The sequence below is a fragment of the Amia ocellicauda genome, chromosome 13 (genome assembly GCF_036373705.1).
Source record: "Amia ocellicauda isolate fAmiCal2 chromosome 13, fAmiCal2.hap1, whole genome shotgun sequence".
Taxonomy (NCBI): Eukaryota; Metazoa; Chordata; class Actinopteri; order Amiiformes; family Amiidae; genus Amia; species Amia ocellicauda.
The window spans coordinates 29,431,719-29,449,964 of record NC_089862.1 but is presented as its reverse complement, the minus strand read 5'-3'; the positions used below and the strand labels follow the sequence as shown (position 1 = coordinate 29,449,964).

The 18,246-nt window shown below is 37.8% G+C and overlaps 1 protein-coding gene across 2 annotated transcripts; it reads left to right on the top strand.

The window, feature by feature from the left end:
- The first annotated feature begins 917 nt into the window (after positions 1-917).
- On the top strand, positions 918-16,264 carry rhoh (ras homolog family member H). Of its 2 annotated transcripts, none has more exons than XM_066720514.1 (2): positions 918-1,006; positions 12,670-16,264. In XM_066720514.1, exon 2 carries the CDS (start codon positions 12,888-12,890, stop codon positions 13,464-13,466), a length of 579 nt encoding a protein of 192 aa, XP_066576611.1. In that variant the 5' UTR covers positions 918-1,006; positions 12,670-12,887; the 3' UTR covers positions 13,467-16,264. The 2 variants fall into 2 exon arrangements, with proteins under 2 accessions (XP_066576611.1, XP_066576610.1); XM_066720513.1 differs by lacking the exon at positions 918-1,006 and adding an exon at positions 2,465-2,741.
- Positions 16,265-18,246: the final 1,982 nt, after the last annotated feature.

Here is an 18,246-nt window from a genome sequence, read left to right as displayed (position 1 = left end):
TATAAGTGGATAGCGTACATATACAACTTATTTTGTGTAAAGAATATCTGACGAGTCTAGAAAGGATGTAGTGGAGTTTGAAGGTATTTCACAACAGAAGTTTCTTGTTTTTAAGCTCTCAATACTAGAGGCACTACTGGAGTGCTTTATAATTGATTATATTACATTTTGTTTTTAAATAGTTTTGTAATGCCTGAATAATAATATACATTTTGGATAGAGCACCACTATCCATTAATTTACAATCTGAAGACAATGAAAAGAAAGACGTTCCTAATGTACAACACTGAGTATACCTCAGTTGTATTGTTGTTTGTTTCTAACTATATCCTTTTTACATTGTTTAGTGCTTCTTAAGCCCAATACCAAATTGAGTTGATAGAGCAACAAATAACATTTTTATTTATTTATTGTTATGTATACATATATAGCCATCCACACACACATATATATATATGTCATATTTATTTATTGGCAGCTGTCCTTATCCAGCCTCAGCCTCAATCCACTGCTGGATGAAGTCCTGCCCGAGATGCTTCCACTTGCTTCAGGCTACAGCATCTCTTTTTCATGTAACACCTGCAAAGTGTATGATTTCATATTCCAGCCTTATATGTGGTTGTCCAGGTCTTTATTTAACCTCTTACGAGATGCATTCAATTGGTCCTTTTGTCCATCTTTGATCTGTTCTTCTTGCAATGTGTCCGGCCCATTGCCATTGTAACATTTACACTTCTTCAACGTTGTCACATATTTTGGTATCTTCTCTGATCCATTAATTTATTTTTCTAGCTCTTCTTGTTATCCAACCTTCTTTGTGTCATCTGCATTTTTGCATTTAGTGACCAGGTTTTACAACCATAGGTATGCATTGATATTTGTTCTCTTTCTTTCTCTTGTAGATTTCCTCTCAGCAGCGTGCTGTTCTTCCAAGTGCATTCCATCCCATTTTCACTCTTCTTTTGATTTCGTCCATAGCTCCCTCTGCACTGATTTGTTGTCCAAGGTAGACATAACTACTTAAATGTTCTTAGATTTTACTAACCTTAAGTCTAATATGTATGTTGCGTGTGTACCACACATTCTAAAATGTTTTATTGTTCAGATTATAGATCATGAGCATGATAAAAGCAGTAGGCTTATATCATTTTTATAATACAATATATAGAGATAGATATATAATCTGCGCACCCAACAAACATAGGGCCGGATTAAATCAAAACTTTGACCCACCCGCTAATAGAAAACTACAGAACTGTATGTACTCAGCTTCATTTTTACTAAGATGCCACTTTCTCTAATCATAAATGTAACCACTATGATGAACAGGGTTGCAGTTTTCTAGTGGGTGGGTCAAAGTTTTGGTTTGACCTGGCCCATTGTTAGAAATACACAGTGCGACCAAACCCGGGGCTGTTGTAGCCGTGCAAACCCGGGGCTGCTGTGATGAGCAGGGTGCTGTGATGAGCAGGCTGCTGTGATGAGCAGGGTGCTGTGATGAGCAGGGTGCTGTGATGAGCAGGGTGCTGTGATGAGCAGGGTGCTGTGATGAGCAGGGTGCTGTGATGAGCAGGCTGCTGTGATGAGCAGGGTGCTGTGATGAGCAGGGTGCTGTGATGAGCAGGCTGCTGTGATGAGCAGGGTGCTGTGATGAGCAGGGTGCTGTGATGAGCAGGGTGCTGTGATGGTGCTGTGATGAGCAGGGTGCTGTGATGAGCAGGCTGCTGTGACGAGCAGGGTGCTGTGATGAGCAGGGTGCTGTGATGAGCAGGGTGCTGTGATGGTGCTGTGATGAGCAGGGTGCTGTGATGAGCAGGCTGCTGTGATGAGCAGGCTGCTGTGATGAGCAGGGTGCTGTGATGAGCAGGGTGCTGTGATGAGCAGGGTGCTGTGATGGTGCTGTGATGAGCAGGGTGCTGTGATGAGCAGGGTGCTGTGATGGTGCTGTGATGAGCAGGGTGCTGTGATGAGCAGGGTGCTGTGATGGTGCTGTGATGAGCAGGGTGCTGTGATGGTGCTGTGATGAGCAGGGTGCTGTGATGGTGCTGTGATGAGCAGGGTGCTGTGATGAGCAGGGTGCTGTGATGAGCAGGCTGCTGTGACGAGCAGGGTGCTGTGATGAGCAGGGTGCTGTGATGAGCAGGGTGCTGTGATGGTGCTGTGATGAGCAGGGTGCTGTGATGAGCAGGCTGCTGTGATGAGCAGGGTGCTGTGATGAGCAGGGTGCTGTGATGAGCAGGGTGCTGTGATGGTGCTGTGATGAGCAGGGTGCTGTGATGAGCAGGGTGCTGTGATGGTGCTGTGATGAGCAGGGTGCTGTGATGAGCAGGGTGCTGTGATGAGCAGGGTGCTGTGATGAGCAGGGTGCTGTGATGAGCAGGCTGCTGTGATGAGCAGGGTGCTGTGATGAGCAGGCTGCTGTGATGAGCAGGGTGCTGTGATGAGCAGGGTGCTGTGAGTGTGGTAAGGCCGCCTCCCCCACACAGAGCAAGATGCTGCAAATTACATCTCCAGCTGCAGACGCGCTCTTTCACTGCAGGACTGTCACAGCGGGCTCTGTGCTGCTCAGTGTCGGGCACATTGTAGTCACACACTTACCATCATGTCAAAAGTCTTCTTTTAACGGCTTGTAACAACACAATATTCTTTGAAAAGGAGGAAAGACATCTTAACGTCACACTTTCTACCCGCATCCGCACAGACGGTGGCAGAGCAGTAGGTTTGGAGCAGCAACTCAGGCGGTAAGACAACTCGTGTTTTGTTTTGTAATTTCGGAATTGTATTGTATTTGATTGTTTTTCATTTTAATCAATGCGGTGATGATGTGAGGAATAGTCTGAATATATTTCGTTTTTATTAAGTGTAATATTGTACTGACAGTACAATATTGGAAAAAGTCAAATATTTATTATTGATATTGTTTTATAGTAATCGTGTTATTGTTATTAGTATTATTATTACAGATATTAATATTATTACTACTACTAGTAGTAATTTGGTTAACATAAGTACGCTCATAAGTACTTGCATGGTACGCAACGTGATGAACAGTTAGATGCACGAAAGAAAGATTTTAAATATTTATTGCAGATTATAAACTGGGAATGCAAATATTACAATTATATCTGTTTACTTTTTAACTAAATTCACAGTTATTTAGATTAGCTACAGAAACAAAGAATCATTTTAAAGTAAATGTAATTAAAATGTCTTTGTAACCAAATGAGTGTGCCAGCAATTATATTATATTATATTATATGTACAAAGACTCATGATTCATGTCGTTTTGTTGTTAGTCTTTTCACTTTCTGACTAGCTGATCAGACGCCAGTCTACATTTAGAGATTTGGAGAATATGTGGAAGCGGTTTTAATATTTTAAGATGTGCTTAATCTCACAAACCTGTCTTTATTACAGAAACAAACAGACACACACAACATGTGCAGACTGTTCACGGTGCTTACAGTTCAGAATTCAATTTGTGCTTCATTGAAATCCTTAAGAGGAAACGTCTTTTACCGTCCGTGGCCCAAAATGGCGCCTCTTCCTAGATATATAGTGCTCACACCTGGCAACAATTGCATACACAATTAATGAATAAGTAACAACTACACAAGACCTGTTTTATATCCAGTACAAAACCATTTGAAAACTATATTCATGAACTATACATACTTCTATTTAATTCCACTGTTTCGTGTCTAATATTATTAATCGGCTAATGTAACCCATTTTGGTTAAGATGTACCATGTAGAGAAAGATATCATGGACTGTATGCTGGATTTTGAAAGAACACAATTTTCCTTACTTCATTGCTCTTACTTTTTCCCTTCGGGCATCTGCTTGGTCCTTGTTCAAAATGGGAGGGATACACTTACAGACCACGATGCTTATATATAATACTATAGTATTATCCTTTTGTAATAATTTGAACACGTTGTTCCATGGTATTAAACCCACCAGTCATGCCTCTTGGCTTGAGAGGAACACCACTTCGGTCAGTTGGTTGTACATTACTGATGTTTATTTAATGTGTTGTGTGAAAACCTGACCTCCGAAATGTAATTAATATAAGACTAATGCTATTGTAGTGGTGCAGATGCAATATGTTCCTGTAGATTGCATCAAGATGAAAAGATACAATTGTAATTGATAAAACAAACAAAACAAATAGGCCTACTGCTGCTCAATTTCAGCCTCTGAATCAAAACTGCCCAACTTGGAAAAGAGGCATAATAATAAGTTGGCTGTACAGTCATTGCTGAAACTGTATTTCTTGTAAAATTATGAAGGGAGCTAGGTCATTTTAATCATCATCGTCATCACAATAATAATTCACGGACAAAGTAAACCAAGTAGAATCTGGAAGAAAATATTCAGTTTATTTGAGTTTCGTACTGAAAACATAAATCTTCGTCATTGCAAATGCAGGTGGGAGATTCATTCAAGCATTATGTGCCAGATGAGTTCAGTTCTGATTTGGTTAACATTACCCCCCACCCCCCCACTCTCATATCCACCCCTTTCATAGTAACTAGTGCTATATAAGAGTCTGCTAATGTTTTTGGATAAATTCACAATTAGCGTTCATTCTTATTTTATGCTTCAGTAATATTTATTGTTGAGGCCATTTTCGCAAACAACCGCCATTTTAATGTTGCTCTGCATGTGTGAATGCAGTATAAACAACGTCAACAGCACTGCTTGAGAGATACTGACTGAAAACTGATCTTTGAACACTGCTTTAGATGGGATACACACAGGTTTTTATCCCAAGTCTTGGTACTACCTGGTACTTTTTCTCTCAAAGGAATAAAGCCCTCTGTATTGCACCCACCCACACAGAAACATTCAAATAGGTCTGAACCGATTCCAAAATTCTTCAATCTTAGTATACTTTGTTGACTTAAAATAAAAATAGTGTCTCTTACAATTTATCATAAATTATTTTATGAATTCCCCGATTATATTTTTAGTAGCTTTTGGCTTGTTTGTGCATTTACAGATGGCGTAATTGTTGAGTAAATACTGGTTTATCATTTTATTTATCTATTTCAAGGTGTGCTATGTAATAATTTCCACAACATACTTTCTACAGGTTTGTGAAATCACCTAATTTATGTCAAGAGGGCCTTTTTTGATAAAGATTGTAAGTATTTTGACAGAAGCCATCTTTTCTGTCAGGTTATGCAATGGAACACAATACAATACTCTTTGTATTTTCCCTCTGATCACCTCCATAGGGAATTATTATAAAGTCTCTTTCCTAAAGGTTGTGTTTCTGAAATTAAGTAAACCCAGTTTGGGCTAAAGTAGCATCTACAGATATCTGTTTACGGCAAAGAATATTGATAACCACAAAACAGTTATTTAACTTACATGATTTAATTTTTCAACTCACATTTCAAATAGATATGTTCACCAATGTCAATAAAGGACTACATAAAAAGTTGAAATACCCAATTTTTCTGTATAGTGAGAGGTAACCTATACCGTTTAATGCTAATCTGATTGTAATATACTGCAGATTATATTCAGGTATGTACGTTATAAAAATATGATTGACTGTACAATCATTCGTGTTTGTTGTTAAAGACCTACTGCTGTTCTCAGTTTGCGTGTTGAGGTTTGTTATGAAGTTTGTGTTCACTAATTGTATTTACATGTAATATTGTTTAATTTATTATATATTACATTCACTCCACCAACCCCAAACACAAAGGCACCCTAGTATCATTACTTGGATTAGTGAATGTTGCCTTTGTAATTAGCAGCAGCAAGTGCTATCGACAATATGGGGTTTCTGACGCTTGGTTTTTTATTTCCTACTGCTGCCATGGTACCCTGGATACTGGGTATCCCTGTTTTAGGATTTTATGCATCCGTGGTCTAAAGACAGATATAATTGAGGTAATTAGCAGGAACAAGATGAGAAGCGCAAAGAAAGGCTTCTGTTTTGTAGGGAGGTGGGTGGGTGTTTTTACGTTGGTTATTCCAAAGCACAGCAGGTTACAGTATAATGTTTCAGACTGTCACTACCAGTCTAGTCTGTGGTATGATTAGAAAGGAAGCCAGCCCTGTAGTTTTTAGACAAATGTGCAGATTATTAGAAAGAAAGTTATGAACATATATAGTCGATTTAATTAACACTAAAGTAGCTTTTGGCTGAAAATAGTGTCTAATGCCCCATTTCCACAAGCAACGTTGAGGTGCACCTCAGCGTGGCCATTCGTGTCCAGGGCATTTCCACTGTGGCCCAGTGTCCGCCTGTGCCCGAACTGGTTTCACGAGGCACAGTTTCGTACATCTTACCGGCTGAGTCCCAAACTGGTCTGTGGTACATACTGTTACTTCCCTTACTTAGCCAGATGCAACGTCACTGCTGCAGTTGATGCAAGAGATGCAGCAGAAACGTTTTACAAGAAGGAATATGTGTGTTTACCTTGGGAAGACTATTACATTTGAGTTATTAATGTTCGATGGAAAGTGCCACACAGGATCAGTTGCTTGGAGCATAAGACATTTAAAAGTGTTTGCTACGATCGCGAAAATCCTGCTAGAGAAAGGACAGCAAAGTTTAGGTGTTCAGTTACAGCCCAACCACTCAGAGGTGCACCTAAACGTGGCCAGTTGAAACAGGGCATAAGAGAAATAAATTAAACATTGTACAGTGTTCTTGTGCACAACTTAATACCTGTAGAGAGCAATTTTTTATTGGTGATGGAAAAGGCACCCAATACTTTCAGTTCTTCCTGAAGAAAAAAAATTGCTTAAATATGTTATTTATCACCTTAATAATGATTCTGAAGAGGGAAAGGGGGCTTTGTTTACTTTTGAAATTACCGAGGGGGATGTTTCCAGAGACATGCCCTGAATTGTCGATTTGTGGTCTTGAGGGTAAAAACCATTATCCCATGAGATCAGGTTTCCTCAATTCACGGACACTGGTCCATTGAGCTTGCAGTTCTATTAACCTCGGCAGGTGTCTGCAAAACACAGACAGGGGAAGTTTCCAAAGACATCCCCTGAAATGTTGGTTTGTGGTCTTAAAGGGAAATACCATTCTTTGAAGAGATCAGGTTTCCTCAGTTCATGGACACTGGTCCTCTGTGCATATAGTTGTGATCACCTTGGTGGGTGTCTACAGTAATACAGGCCTGGAAAAGTACATGCTGAGATGTTTCCGACTTCCACCTGACATCTGTAGCCCTGTCGCCGTTTTGCTAATTGACTACAGCAGCCATCCGTCAGAGTAGACAACTCTTATGGTTTATTTTTAATTCCTTTAACTGATCAGTTCAAGTTTATATGAACACAAGGAGCTTTTCCTTGTAGTTTTCATGGAATTTTAATGACAACTTACCATCAAATTCTTATTTAAACCACTTGTATAACATCACGGAGGTGTCCATTAGTTAGGATCGAGTCCCCAGCCTGTCATATTAACTGCCTTGTCTCATAAGTGTCCACCTCTCGTGTTTTATTTACAGGCTCTGTACAATGCTAATGTGTGGTGTTGAGTGATTGAATATATTTACTTGGCAGTTTCATGGTATAGAGCACATGGCAAGGCAAAGGGTCATGTGGAATATTATAGCCAAAATAAATACGGCTATAAAAGTATAAGCCAGATTCTCCGTGCCCTCAGAAAAGTTTTTTTTTTCTACGTGAAGAAGACCAGTTTTAAATCATCAGGTGGAGTACACTGAGTATTTGATGCTTACTCTGTCTGTATTGGAGACAAGGTTGTGTAACCATGGTTTTGCAATAATGGGTCATTATTTATCTATTTCATGATGACAGAAAAATTGTTAGATGAGGCGATCAGGGCTACATTAGGCAATTTAAAACAGACTACCTGATGACTCTCACAAATGCACCTTTTTAAAGCTCTATACACTAATAAAAAGAGAGAGCAGGCATTTATGATCAGTCTAACACACAAGCCGACTCCTCCTTCCATCAGTTAGTCTACCTGTCGTGGACTTCATTATTAAATTATTTACTTGAGGCCTTTATCTTAGTTAAAGGCAACAGCATCTTCTCATTACAGTGAATTCAAATAAAGTATAAGAAAAGTTCAGACTGGTCTTCAGGTATAATCTCATCAGATGTGTCTTAAGGAGGTGTGGAGGATAGATAAACCTGTTGTGATTCTCCTGATGAAGGCAATAAACTGGAATCTTTTTTGTATTTATAAAACATACAAATGCCAGGGTTTTATATTAATTACTTTTTGAATTACTAAATATTAGATTATAATAAAATTTGGTCAAAGTATATCTAAAGATACAGTAAAACTAATACCTGCTTTATGGCCTAGAAAGCCATCCGAGACCCACCAAATATGTGTAATAAATGAGTTTGTTTGTCTCTGAAAATGTGGTACAACTAAAAGCTTGCAATGCAGTGCACAGTATGCCGCTTTCAGGTCATGGAAACAAACTGTTTCTTGTGTCTGTTATTCTTTTTATAACAGCTTGGCAGGCTCTTGTTGTGTGAAGTTTGGCACTACTTATATAGTCTTCTAGACAAGTTTTTTTTATACTTTCAAAGCACTGGGTTTGTTCGTAATCATGCTGCTTGAGAAACAGCTGTCGCTGGAGATCGGGGAGGCTTTGTTGTGTGTTGATCTAACCTGCTTCTCGCAGTGTCCGATTTTATGGGCAATCATTATTAACAGTTACTAAGAGTATAATGTTGTTAATTTATTGAAGAAAGCATTGATTTTAGCCCACACCACTAAGATATTGCCCACTGCATTTTAAGATATTTTTACAATAGGTTATGAAACAAATACACAAGAAGCAATGTCCAAGGACGAAAACACACAAGGGCACACCCACATTTCAGTTAATCAGTGTGATATGAAGAGGTTAAGGGGTGAAATAAGCAATTTATAATAATTAATTCATAATGCATTTCAAACAGAAAAGCGTAAAGCAAAAAAATCCAAATTGGAGCTTCCTGGTTTCAGAATCAGACTCCTTATACATGACTTAATTCTCCTATAAATATAAATATATATAAATGTTTAAACAAGCTGTAAAACACAAAACTGTGAATAACATGTATCGAAACTAAGAGTTACCCACCAACCCATTTAGTATATATATATATATATATATATATATATATATATAAAACCAGAGACAGTGATGTTTATTAGTTGTTTTCCTGAAACATTTTCAGAAAGGTTTTATTATTTAAGTATCACATGAGCCCGTGTATAGTAAAACATCTAAAAATCATGTTGCTGTGGCTGAATATTGTAAATATAGTTATCCTCACCAGGCTCTTTGTGTTGAAGGTAATTGAAAAATTTTCAGGCCAGTATTTGAATGTGCTGCATTGAAACTGCTGAGCTGAACATATATTCAGGGGGAATGGAAATATCAATTTAGTGAGTGAAATGTTTATGCTTAGACTACATTGCATTCTCAAGATTTATATAGTGTACATTGAAAAAGCAAAGCTGATATATGTTATACAAATTACATTACAAATGAATTACAAAGAACAAGCCTTGACATGCAATATTATGATGTAATGTATCAGCACAGAAAAATAGAAAAGCACGGCGATGCTGTTTTGAAATAATGAAATTATTTCACTTAATATGAGCTTAAAACATACAGTTTCTATCTTCACGTGAAAGAGACTTGGTTCCTGACATATATCAACTAATTTGTGTTAAAATGCTATCCTGTGACAAGTAACGGTGGTTAGCAGAAAAGAAGGAAGTCATTTGATGTTAATCACTAATATTTTTAACCACAAATACTTAATTTTCAGATTAATATATCTTGAAATTTCATGCACACACACACAAAACACACAACAGCAAGCTTTTTTGTGAGCAAGGTTTTTTTAATTCCTCTTTTTTAAATTCTATTTCACTTTAAACTATATAATAGTACCTGTATAGTTTCTGTATCATCACTATATTTGTAAAGTACTACTTGTTTTCTAGTTTTCCAGTATGTCTGCTGTATGCAGATCTGTTCTGTGCTTTTGCAATACTTCCACACTGCACAAAATACACCTTATAATATTACTCAAGTATATTTTTTTCTGCTGTCTTTGCAAATATTGTTTTCCTGCTTTGAGCCAAAGTAAGACAGCAGAAGCATACTCAAAGCAAACTTTCATACTTACTGCATAATGTTATACTCATGACATGATTTGTGTGTATTTGAACTTTAATATAGAAGTAATAAAGTAATAAATAAATAAATGTATCAGAATAAATAAATGAGTGTATGTGTGTTTATATATATATATACACACACACATACACTCATTTATTTATTCTGATACATTTATTTATTTATTACTTTATAATTTTTTTTACTGATACTGATATTTTATAAGGTGCATTTATTTACTGATTTATTTATTACTTGCAAGTTACCTGCTGAAGCACGGAAGTACGCCTAGCTATATATAAAATGCTACATTATTGATAAATAATTTAAGAAGGATTTGCTGTTTGTATAAGGATTAGGCAAAAACACTTCTATCTATTAACAATTTATAATAAATTCAAACAGTTCAAAAACCTTTATACCATTCAGAGCTGGAATCTTGTGTCTCGCAACAGGAAGCCCTGTTTTCAAAAGCACATTTACTACATGCATAAAAAATGAGAGCTGTTAACTTGATTTCTTCTCAGGCTCCTAATTAAGTTTTAAAACCCTGTTCAGATACTGAAGTTATATTGTTATAATGTTCTGCTTATGGAATCTTGTTTTACACCTATTTTTTTTACATAAGATTTAGACTGAGACAAAATAAGTACATTGTTTAATAGTTATGCCTCTTTATATCCTTATCTTGAGTTCAACATTAAATAATATGTTCTAAAAAATAAATATTCACAAAACAAACCATACTTATTATACAAAATAGTGTGCTTTTTGGAGGCATAAATATGAAAATTATTCTTAATGTGTAATCATTTTGAACTTTCTCTCATGCATTGAAATTGTATATGGTAATACAATTAGGTGTTAATGATGTCAGGAGTGCAGCAGTAAAATGAATCATTGTTTTTCCAGTCTGCAATACTTTACACTGACATGGAGCACTTAGCTCCCTTTACAAGAATCTTCTCATGACAATATCATATACAGTAGGGCCACTGACACCCCCCCCAGGTAGAAGACTGAAATCAAATTCCCTCATGACCCCACTGTTATCAGTAACTACCACAAAGACTTTAGAGACACCTAGAGATGTAAGAATTCCTGTCTCTATTTACTGGAGGTGGGACTGAAAGGGAAAGTCCCTGTAAATACCCTAGCAGTGTGGTAAATGCCAAGTGGTCAGATTTCATGCAGCTAGGTGACGACTGCAGTAAATGTGGGTGCAGTTGGGAGCTAGGTGACTGAAGGTATTGCGTTATACGTGTTACTACACCTGTTTAGGCAATTCACCTCCTTGTTGTTAATTTTCCGACAGTTCTATACACTTTAAAGTTTTTCAATCTATTCAACAAGGCTCTTCATGCTGTGGATTTGTGCTCCATAAGTCCGTATGACATTTAGTGGCATAATTGCTGGGTTCTTTCGTCTGTGCAGTAGGATTACTCTTTGCTGCAGTACTTATACATACATACATATACATACATGCTTTTTTTAAATCATGGATTGAACAATCAGGACTGAACTATGCCGCCAAACACAACTAAATCCAACATATTTATAAAACAGATCATAGCCCTGCGTGCAGTTACCAGTACACGGGAGCAGCTTTTTCCGCCCCATAGAAATAGTGTTTTTTATTGGAAAGGAAATTGAAGATGCTATAAAACAAGGGGACAAAAGATTTGCGTGGACCTTTGCATTTTTATTTGAATTTTGTTTTGCTTTCTACATTGTTTTAAAAACTCTCTGTTAAGATTCATACCAGTGGAGTTGTAGGACATACTGAATACTGATATTGTGGACTCCCAGGGAACAAAAAGCTATATTAAACTTATAACAAAAAACACCCCTTTTTAAGGGTTTATGTCCAATACAATATAATTTACCAAGTGCCAAAAAAAGCAGAAAAGCTTTACTTACAATATCTTGAACTGTACTTTTATTACAGCAAATATAGTTGAAAAATGTCATCATTATAAAGCATTGTATAGTAGCTATAAATACAGAAGAAGCTACAGTACATAAAATTTAAGTTAATACTAAAATACCATGATCAAACTCAGATGAGATCCCTCTTAAAACCTTATTAATAAATTATAGTTTCTCATTATTATAAACAAGCTGTTGTTAATCAAGAAAAATCGTTCCTTTTGGTTTGTATTCTGCTTTTCTTTGGAACTTTTCCATGAAGACGATTCTCTACTGGAGAAAAAGTGCAGACAAAGCAGCTAATAATAACTGTTTACAAAACTTCGTTTATTTCTGTTTTTTAGTTTCTGTTCCTGTATAGAGGGAGCATTCACTGTAACAATCCTGCAGAAATGTATCAAAATGCACACTCAAGTTTTGGTACTAAAGTAATTTATAGATGTATGATTACCTCTTGTCAGCTAATCAGACAGTGTTAAATGCTGTAGAGGAACACAACAAAATGTTAACCAGAGTGTTTTGAATGGAAAAGATGCATGTTTTCTATATTTCCTGTAGTAAAGTGCTGTTGTCTTTTTTATTAATTGACAGGTGAATTCTCAGGTGCCATGAAGACACTGAGCACGTGCGGAATATCTTAAGTGGACAGAGATTTAATGGTGCTCAAACACTGCTTGAGGGGAAAGGGAGATCACCTGGAATAAACTTCTGTATCAACAAGTACCACAACCCTCATGGTGGCTGGAGGCGTGCCTTCCCCGTGAGACTGCGAGACCTCAGTCAGAGCCGAGGACAGAGAGACAGAGAACATGGCGTTGAACTCCATCAAGTGCGTGCTGGTGGGTGACTCAGCGGTGGGGAAGACGGCCCTGTTGGTGCGCTTCACCTCCGAGACGTTCCCCGACTGCTACACGCCCACAGTGTACGAGAACACGGGTGTAGAGGTGTTCATGGACGGCATCCAGATCAGCCTGGGCCTGTGGGACACGGCTGGGAATGACACCTTCAAAGGCATCCGCCCCATGTCCTACCAGCAGGCCGACGTCGTGCTGCTTTGCTACTCGGTGGCCAACCACAACTCCTACGTGAACGTGCGCCACAAGTGGATTGACGAGGTCAGGGACTACCTCCCCAGTGCCCCGGTGCTGGTGGTGGCCACACAGACTGACCAGCGGGAGATGGGCCCGCACCGAGCCAACTGCATCACCTCCGCTGAGGGCAAGAAGCTCGCACACGACATCCGGGCCAAAGGCTACTTGGAATGTTCGTCTCTTAGCAATAGGGGGGTGCAGCAGGTGTTCGAATGTGCGGTCCGGACTGCCGTCAACCAAGCCAAGAAACAATCCAGGAGGAAGCTTTTCGACGTGAATCAGTGCAAAATATTTTAATTATGTCTTCGTCGTACCTTTTTTTTTTCTGTCTTTCCTGTGGAACACGATGTTCCCATCACCTCTTGCAGTGTATGATACCTTGAGAGGTCTTACAGAGTCAGATGATGGATTTTGTCCGGCTCATGGAGTTTCAACGTCTTTAATATTGTGTGAGGTGATTCCCTCAGATCAGCTCGTGTCTGATATCCACTCACCAGCCTCAGGACTGACTTGCAGTGTATCGCAGGCTGTTGACTGTAAACAGGAGTTACAGGAAAGAAACGGACCTGCATGGACAGCTAAATACTGTGACGGATCATTCTTGATTCGGTAATTAATTCAATGAGTCAATCTGTGGTGCCAGATTCTCGTTTGACACAGCTGTTGGACCCTAAGAATAATGTAGTTTTCTTTGGTATTGAAAATTAAATATGCTGGTGCATATTGTTCATTACATCATGGCATCAGGTGTTTGTTGGATTTCTACACTTAGCATCTGACTTAGCACCTGCTTTAACCAGATTGCTGTTGTTCTACTTCAAGGAATTATTTTCATACGATGAAATGGCAGCACTACTATGAATATACGTGTTATATTGCATTTTGTGTTAAATTATTTGTTTTGTTGTTTACAATGATGGGGTCAACATTCTGCAGTGCACGTGCGCTATTAGTGTAATTGTAAATAGACAGAACCTAACAGTACAACATTAATTTTTCAGACATCTACACATCATTCTAGAGTCTACATCTTTTAATATATTTTATGTAAATAGCGCAACACATAACAATAACCAAATGTCCAAACCAATTTCTGTTACTTCTGTTACATTAATTGACCAGCTATAATTCCTCTTGCTTATGATTCCTATCTTTCTAGTAGTTTAATAAAGTGACACCCTTGACTATTTCTAGTCATGAAGTATTAATTTAGTGGTGCTCTTATGCCAAGCTTTTGCAAGTTTATGAGTTTCTGAACCACACATTCATGGTGGCACATACAGGTGTCTGAAGAGGCGTACGACTGAGTGACAGCTCATAGAAAGGTGGAATGTTGGGCACATGTGTGGAGTTGTTTTGACATGAAATGTATCTCTTATATTTATGTGAAAGTGATACACTTGGAGAGACATTGTCCCTCAAATTACTTTGTTAAAATTTATGTTCACTAACCCCAGGTGACAAAGAAATCCTATAAATATGTTACATACACGGTATCTTTTCATCGTGCTTGTGCATTTTATTGAAATAGCTTAACTGTTTGCACCATTTGACAACCTAAACTGAATTTTAAAATGTGTATTGTCCTGGTTTAGGGCAAGGCAAGATCCACCCTCAAAAGTTAATTGCCGTAATTCACAACGTTTTCCCTCCTTTGGTACACATACACGTGACCTATAATTGTGGCCTTTATTTACAGTAAATTCATGAGTGCTCTAAACCTCTGGTATCCAGCAGGGAGGTGTAGTGTAATCAGACTGATTTTGAACATGTTCATAGTGGAGTAAATATATGCTACTGCTATAAAAGTCACAGGAATAATATTGCACAATCATTTAAGAGATACATGGGTTTACAAACCTTATTTGTTATGAAAAAACTGAATTATCACCTGTAACTCTGTACAGAAATATCTGTTTTGTACAGATCATCAGTCTTATTGATATTTTTTGTAAATCAAAACTATTTTCCAGTTTGTTCCTCCAACTATACATTTCAAAAAAGGGTTCAGTAATGTTGTCATGCTGGTGCAGATATGTTCAATATATTTCACCACAACAGTATTGTGTACAGATCTGTTTACATTTATGTATCTTGCAGAAAACATAATAAATTGTTTGCAGTCAAGTAAACATTTGATAGTTTTTTCAGTGTTCAGTGAAGTAATAGCATTGCAAAACTTGTAATTGGAGTTGTTTACTTTGAATAATATGATGTTAATTTCAGATCTTAACAAAATGACACTGCAGGTATGCTGGAAAAATGAACGTGAATACAGTGTTGACTATAGTGGCAGGAAAGAAGCCGCTGCCCAGCTGGACACTTCCCACTGGCCTTGTCACAGCTTGTCATCTCAATGCAGGGCCCAGTAGTGGAGCTTAAACTGTAAAAGATTAGCTCTAATCTTGTCATGCCAGTCTGGGTTCATTCCAGTAATAATGACAATAATAGAAATGTATTCAAGTCAATACTTAAAAAGGGCATTTTAACCTTTTCAAATAATTATTGTGGATTTTTTGTTCTGTTTGTTTCTCTTTTACAATGTCATAAAGGTGTGTGTCATCCAACTCATCAATAAAGATACCATGATTTTAAAAGAAAGGGGACAGATACAGAGCACCGAAGGAAATTATTCTTGGCAGTTCAGGCTTTTCACATTCTGTTAGTTGAGGAGGAAATCAAAAGAGAGTAGGAGAATACATAGAAGAGGCCTTCATGGACACTTTTGCATGTTTATAAATCGTTACAGAGACTGCACCAGAAGGGTTAATTACTTTGTGAAACCTGTCCTTTTCTCTGGAATAGTTCTTTGACCATATCCATAAACTATTATCATTTTGTTTAATTTATTAACAACTGCTTTCCTAATGAGGACAAAAACCCAAAGAACCAAGGAGGGGTCATACAAATCTCTTTACAGTTAACAGCAGCAAATTAGATTTAGCTTTTTATACTTGTAACATTGGGTGTTTGTTTTCTGTCTCATAAAACAGGGGTGGTAAACCTCACGTCTCGTTAAAAGTTTTATAAATGTATAAAATGGCCCCTTATGCTGTAAACCTGGGAACATGTCAATAAATCATTTTTTGCAGTGATGTGTGTCTGTGAGTGCAGTTATTATTGTCCGGCTCAGTAGTCACGCTGAGCCAGGTGTTGTTTATCAGACTCACCGGAGCTTTACCAAGCTTTCGTTCAACTTTACCACAGTTGATTTTGTTTTCCAGTAAACTTGTGAACTATACACAGGGGATCTGCTGAACAATTATCAATTTAGTCACAAAAGTTGATACCTGTTTTATTCAACAGCAGTTGATCAAAGCCCACTCAGCCGGACTGTGCAATGAAGGGTAACCCGAAGTGTTTTGTCGATTTTTGACTGTTTGGCAGTGAAAGCTGATTGAGTAACTCATTCTGAATAGCAAAATATGATGCTCTTAAATACTCAAAGGACGAGTTACACGTGTTGTTCTGACAAAATATAGTACTAAAAAAACATTGTATTTAGGGGAGATGGTTAGTTTTTCATTTAAATGTAATCTTTATCCTCATTTATATAACTGTATTGAGTATCATGTTTATTTAAAGTTATATTGATTTAATTTAGCCTTACGGAATACGTGGTCTTGAAAGACTGGCTTTGGGTATCAGTGATCATTCTTTCATCTCATTAGCACACACAATTAAAAGTTAATTGGTTTTCTTTGTATATTTAAATTATGTATTCAGTGTATATTTTATTTATAATTGAATCTATGCATCAAAATATTATATTATTATATTTAGTGAATATATATCATGTTTAATTCTAGAATCAAATTTAAAAGTGATTTACCTTTGCTTATTCTTATATATATTTGTCTATATTTAAAATCCCAGCTGATTATCATATGTACATGAAGTTTATTGAAGACTGAAAGGTATAAATGTCAGTACTGTTTGTTAGCGTCATTACTACTAACACGCTTTTTGTTTGCGCTGAATGAAACTCCAGTGCAACCACCACAATTTTCACTGAAGTCACTTGACTGAAGTGTTGATTGGAAATTATATTACACAAGACACAAGTGAATAAGGAGCTATAGTTAAGTAATATCACTGGAATCTGGTGTGATATTCAAAAGACACAAAAAGTTTTTTACTTCTGTTCCTCTGCCTAAAAATCCCCCCACTGTGCCCATTATAGTCCTGGCATATGCCACATCATTAACCGCAGAGGAATATTACAGAGAAGGGCTGACCAGAAAGCTGGAATTATAAAACCTACACATCAGGAAATTATACAGCCTTCACAAGACAGCCCACCACCTTACACATTGAATTTCTGTTGATCATCTCGGGCAGGAAATGGGTTAGTGACTCGCCTGTGACGTGGCAGCTCCTTGTGCCAATAAAGGCAGGGCTTATGCTTCCCTCAGGTGGTTTGGTTAACCGCAGTGCTACAGTAGTGTCAGCTTACAAACTCAGCCAGCATGTGGAACACACACTAAAAGAGTCTTCATTTGAAGTAATGCAGGAAGCCAGCATAAGATCGGCAAGGCAAACTAGAGAATTAAGTTAGGAGGTGAAACTGAAGTGGTATATGGTATTCATTGAACCAAAATGTGAACTTAAATAATAAGTAAATAATAAACATACATGTATGTTTATATATCCACAGGGCTGGATTTGAACCATGCCTCTGAGTGCCACCCAGCTCCACCCGGCAAAGCAACAAAACCCCTCCACCAATAGACCAGTCCCCTGGTGTGGGGGATTTGTACACTTGTCTGAGTTAGAGAGAATTACATCACTGTAATACACCATCCTAATCCTGTTACACTATCCCCCTTTAAACTGCTCCTCCCGCAGCAAACCTAATGACTGAATGGCATCAATGTCATTATTGCAAATCATGACATCAGTGTAGCGTGTGGGCCCAAGTCCCTGCTCGGATTCGAACCACACTGTCTCAGGCATACCCTAGAGCGCCTGCATCACACAGCTCCAAAACCAGAGCGACAATCCCGCCATGCCAAAAGACCGGTCCCCTAGGGTGAGGGTTTACTTTAAGAGAGGGTTTACGTCACTGTAATGAACT